This window comes from Buceros rhinoceros, unplaced genomic scaffold, assembly GCF_000710305.1.
Source record: "Buceros rhinoceros silvestris isolate BGI_N320 unplaced genomic scaffold, ASM71030v1 scaffold2142, whole genome shotgun sequence".
Classification (NCBI taxonomy): domain Eukaryota; kingdom Metazoa; phylum Chordata; class Aves; order Bucerotiformes; family Bucerotidae; genus Buceros; species Buceros rhinoceros.
Genome location: NW_010399304.1, coordinates 15,228 through 20,917, shown reverse-complemented (window position 1 = coordinate 20,917; position 5,690 = coordinate 15,228). Strand labels below are relative to the sequence as shown.

Genomic DNA, 5,690 nt, shown 5'->3' with positions numbered 1-5,690 from the left:
GGCGGAAGGCAGCGCGGATGGAAGCGTTCGAGGAGTCGCAGGTGGTGGCGGTAAATGACCCATGATTCAGACCCATACAGAAGAGCAGACAGTACAATGGCTCTGTAGACACTGATCTTTGTCCTTTTCTTCAGGTGTTTATTGCACCAGACTCTCTTATGGAGTTTTCCGAAAGCTCTGTTTGCCTTTGCTATTCTGTTGTCTGCCCCCTACACTTAGGCTGAAAGACAAGTTCTTCTCCATCTCATCGAGACGACAGTGGGACTGTAATCCTTGACACTAGGATAAGATGCCTTTCTTCTGGATAAGTCACAAGTTTCCCACACCAAGGAGTTTCACGAAATGGGGCAGCTTTACCCACAGAATTTTATCTCAGTTCAGGCGGGCACTTCACTCCCCTCCTGCACTGCTGCTGCCAGGGACTCAGGATTCCCACCCTCTCGCCTTCACCACCCCATCACTCTGTGTGCTATGCCAACAAGCACAACCTCCATCACTGAGACATCATGCTCAGCCTAGTACCTTGTGCTCCCCAAAACAAAAAAAGAATTTATTTCCATTCATAACCTTTATTCCTTCCTGAGGGACATGAGGAACCTTGTTTTCTCCAGAGATCCCCTGGGCTATGCCTTTATAAGCTCCAGCCCCTAAAGGATGAAGCCAGTAGGTCAGAAAGTAAAGAGCAGAAAATAAGCAGACCTTTGAGTCTATGGATTGGAGGTAGACTGACTGGCAAACAACCACTCCTCATGAAAAATTATGCTACAGCAACACAATGGAAGCCAAAACTATGTCTATTCCTGATTTGTAGAACAAGTTTCAGCTATGCTATAATCCTCTCAGTATGCCTGCTTCCGATCCCGCAATCACACGAGTCACGAACACTACCCACAAATCCTCTGGCTTTCATGCCGAGCAAGCGACACACCAGATGAAGAAGGATGGAAAATATACATGTGGAATTGTTCTGGGAACTTAAAGCACACATAACAGCAAACAAAGCAAATATGCTGCAAAACCTGTTGCTATTTTCACAGCATTTGCAGAGCAAAGCTGCATAATGCAGAAAGATGCATACTGCCTCACACCTTTCCTCCAATCCCAGCAAATTAAGCACAGCAGCACAAACAGCAGCAGTGAGAAGGAAATGCTATGCAGAAGAGCTACCCCGTTGGCTGCTGCACTACAGGTATATGTTTGATCATGAGAGAGAGCTGAATAAAGAGCATTAAAATTACTTTTCCTCATGCCTCCTCCAGAGCCTCAGCTGCCCATGGGGAACCGAACGGGGCAAGATTCCCTTGGCAACATCCCTCCTCCTCCAGGCACAGTCTAAGTCTGTTCGAAAAGGTTGCTGCTGTTGTCTCCTGTCCCCCAGTCTTCACAAATACAGTGCCAGTCTGGTTTGATAACTAAAAGGCTGCCTTTGCTCCCCACGGAAAAGGCAGTACCACTGTCAGATACCAGAGCACTTACTGCATGAGAGGCACTATAGACAAATTTTGGCTGGTGGCAGGGGAAATGGCTGAAAGCCAGCTGACAGAGAAGAGGAATATCAATCTCTATGCTGGGGAATCCTCTGAAAATGCTACTGAAGCAAACAGCAACCACTAATGGCACAATGGCAAACAAGACCTGAGCAATTCTGCACTCCTGGAAGACAGAAAAAGGCAAACGGCTGCACTGAAGTGATCAACATGAACTTGAACTGTGGCACAGGGCAAACATGTGGCATGCCGTATGGAAACTCTGAACAAAACAGAAAGCTTGGAACAAAATTAAATTAAAAATCTGCTTTTATTTCAAATTACTCCACTAAACATAACTGAAATTTGTGAAGTCGACATGACTTTGTGACATGTTGTTCCTTGAAGACTGCCATTTTCCATCAAAAAAAAAAATGTTATTAAAAACATTTCAATCTGGTTACCTTCTATCCAGCAAGGCTAGAAAACATTAAATCATGAGCTCAAAAATAACATGACACCATTAGTCAGCAAAAGATAGCTGTTTAGCCAGCATCCATCATAGTACTTTCAAGGATCCAGAGATATCAAACACCTGGAAAGGAAGGACAGTAATCACTCCAGGCATGGACTTAGAACTTTAAATTACTTTTATAAATTAATTTTTTTAAAGACAAGCTCCATGCAGCCTTCCCTTGCCCACTGTTTCTAGATATAACCTATCTGTGAAAGGGTAATCAAACATTCATCTCCAAAGCAGATGAACCTGGAGCATGATGGTGTTCTGTATTCCGGAGGGCGTTCTACTGAATGGCCTCACACTAAAGTATCCCTGCGGAAGTACCTAAGCCGCCAAATCTAGAGCTTATTTGACGAATGCATTTGAAGAAAAAACCTGAAATTCTTTCTGTATGATTTCTAGTATCTGAATGAAATCAGACCATGAAGAATTAGATCAAGACGAGTTAAAATTAAGGATTTGGAGTACCTCTCCAATGAGGAAAGCATGAGACTGTTTACCCAGGAGAAGAATAGGCTCAAGGGGGACCTCATTAATGTATGTAAATTCCTGAGGAGAGGGTGAAAAGATGTTCTTCTCAGTGGTGCCCAGTGACAGAACCAGAGGCAATGGGCACACAATGAAACACCTAAGAAAAAACTTTTTACTTTGAGGGTGGTCAAACACAGGAACAAGCTGTCCAGAGAGATTGTGGAGTTCCTCTCCTCGGAGATATTCAAAAGCCATCTGGACACTGTCCTGAGCAACTGGGCTCTAGGTGGCTCTGCTCAAGCAGGAGCTTGGACCAGATGACCTCCAGAGATCCCTATCAACTTCAATCATTCTGTATTCTCTGATAAACAGTCAAATTATCATCACTTATGCAAAACTGTCTTTGAAAAAAAAAAATCAATCAAGAAGTAATGACAAAAAATTGAAAGATTCCCATATTCACTAGACAAGAAAAGTCCTTTACTGGACAATATTTGTCAATAATACACCTATTTGTCCTATAATACACCTAAAGGCACAATGAGACTAGAGGGATTGCTCCACTAAACTCAGCTACCAGGCCTAAAGCTTGCCCCAAATGTTTATACATAAAACTCAAACACACCTGCAACACTGAAGTATAAAACCCTATCCATAAATTTTCAAAACTATCTCCACTCACTAAGTTCAAACAACTAATTTCCATTGGTAAACTCTATGACTACACCAGTGAATGACCAGAATGGGAGCTGAAACAACTATCATCAGAGCAAAAGCCAGTGGACAGTCTATTTCAGTCCTTGCTCTCTGTCCTCTAAGGAATACGACAACCACAGAAAAACCTCCTAGGTTATATAGTTTATTTGCAAGCTGGTGTGAAATTCTTCCCCATGCTAATTTTTAACACTTGCTTTTCCCAAGTTAAGAGCAATGCATTGCATGTAAGGGAAATGATCTTATTAAATGAGGCCCCTCAGACACTGTATTTTGCAGAACCCAATGGATCACGGTGCTGCATCATATAAAGTGTCAAATCGTTCAGACAACATGCGAGCCTGAAACTGGGGAGTCAGCAATTTAACAGGGTACCTCTGAGGGCTGACCCCTGATACAAATTCCCTCGTCCCCTTGCTACAGCACAGTGCCCTCTTCCCTGATCAAGGCATGGTTGATCAGTCCTGGTGCGCAGCCGTGGTGCCGCATGGTAGTAATGTGCAAGAAACAGCCCAAGCTGTGGAAGATTGGGAAGTAATTTTGTGTCTCATACTCAGATGCAGCTTTAACACCCTCCTGGTCCTCCAGCAGGAGGAAAGTGACCCTAACGGAGGGGGCTGGGAAAAAAAAAGAAAAAAAAGACTGCAATGAAAAACATACAGAGAAAATGCCATAAAGTTGATGCAATCACTTCCTCTCCAAACATCCAGTTACACTGGATGACTTGCCCCCAAGCTGCAGCGCTCACGCTTCTCATCCAACCCACTTGGGTGAAATACTTGTGGTGCTAACAATTTCCTTGAAAGGTTCCTACATGAAACCTAAATCACACAGAAGCCAACAGTCCATCTATTTAAGTATCTTTCCAGTATCTCTGCTTCCCATCCGTAAAGGTACTTGGAAGTTTTCAGCCATGTTTCTAACTATCTCAGAGAATGAACCAAGGGAGCTGGCTACACAAACTGCCCAAGGTTAGGAAATTTAGAGCATTTTGCAGCTATCTAGAACAAGTAAAATACGAAATAGCCCCTTATTTTCAACTTTAAATGAAGAAAAGGCCATTAAGACAGTTACCTTAGAATAATAAGGCAGCACTAAAAAAAATTAAGACATGATAAAAAGAAAATTATTCACATAACCCTAGCCTTTTCACCACGAAAATGTACACTATAAACAGATTTTTTTCCCAGACATTTGCAATTTTTCTGCATATTTAAACACAGATGTGAGTGCTTAGCAACTGTAAAACAAAGTCATTCACTTACATAATTGAGTATAGATTAAGGTACTTCATTTTATACAGGTACTTTTAAAATATTGTGTCTTTTATAATATTAATTAACACCTGGAGAGACAGAACCCTCATACATGGATTCCAAGAATAAGTTGCTTACCTTTGCATTTAAGCAAATAAATAGGGAGTTGAGTCTGCTATGTAGGTCTGCTAGGTAGGTGTGAGAGTACACGTGGGCCTTCATTGGTATGCACTTTGTATACAAGTTACCGACATATACAATAGGTGAGAACAGAAGAAGAGCTAGGAGAATCAGTGATTACCATGTTAAAAGTACTCCAACAGTGTGAGAATAAATGCAGTGATACAATGGAAAGGTCCATATCATTCAGTGTATCAAAAATTGGTATAAAGAAGGAAGAGTATTTTGTTAAACTAGAGACAAACAGGAAAATCAGGACAGTTCCAACAGTTCAGAAACATCATGGAGCTGCTGCACTGCAGTATTTCACCAATATTTCCAAACACAGAACTTTATCAAATTACTCAAAACACTGTCTTCCTAAAAGGTTTTGCTGAATGAATTAGTCAAGAGCATATAAAAAATGTTTCCCTTGAGTGTGCATTATTTTGCACCACTCACAGGCAAAAGAAACTTTTTGAAGAGGAATAACACATTTTGTTATATTAACTGGCCTGGCTGGAAAAAAACAAACAAACAAACAAACAGATTTTATTTAAACACAGTAACCTTTCTTTCCATCTCTTACCTATTTGTTTCCTGTACTGGTCAACAGGAGTCCTTGCTGCAGAGGCATCTTTTCTACCCATTGTTTTCAATCCAAAAATTACTGTCAGTATCAGGGAAAAAAAAAAATATTCCTAAATAAGTTACTAAGGAAATAAATTACTCTAACATCAGAAAAAAATGTAACAAGTAACATTTACTTTATATACAAAGACAAAAGCCTTCACAGAATACGAGACACTGAAGTTAATAATCAGTATTCTAAAGAATATTAGATAAATTCTAAACATACTTTTTCCCCATTGTATGAGTTGTTAACATTAGAGAACGCCTGTTAGTTTAAAGCATTTCAACTGATTGCACTGTAATTCAGCATTTGGTATCACTTACATTCCTATATAATTTTTGTTAATAAAGTAGCATTGTGAGCTGCTTTTATTGTTGGCAAACACATTTACACTACACCCAGGATTCTGAGGAACGTGAGCATTCACAGGTGTAACTGCTCAGGAAACCCACCTGCAGACTCAGCCCTCC

General features: G+C 40.8%; 1 protein-coding gene across 1 annotated transcript in view; it reads right to left on the bottom strand.

The window, feature by feature from the left end:
- The window catches only part of TRIQK (triple QxxK/R motif containing), a 41,781-nt gene extending 36,528 nt beyond the window's left edge, over window positions 1-5,253 (bottom strand). Inside the window, exon 1 of the mRNA XM_010131397.1 lies at window positions 5,176-5,253. Coding sequence (XP_010129699.1) covers window positions 5,176-5,236 — 61 coding nt within the window. The 5' untranslated portion in view covers window positions 5,237-5,253. The remainder of the gene's footprint in view (window positions 1-5,175) is intronic.
- Window positions 5,254-5,690: the final 437 nt, after the last annotated feature.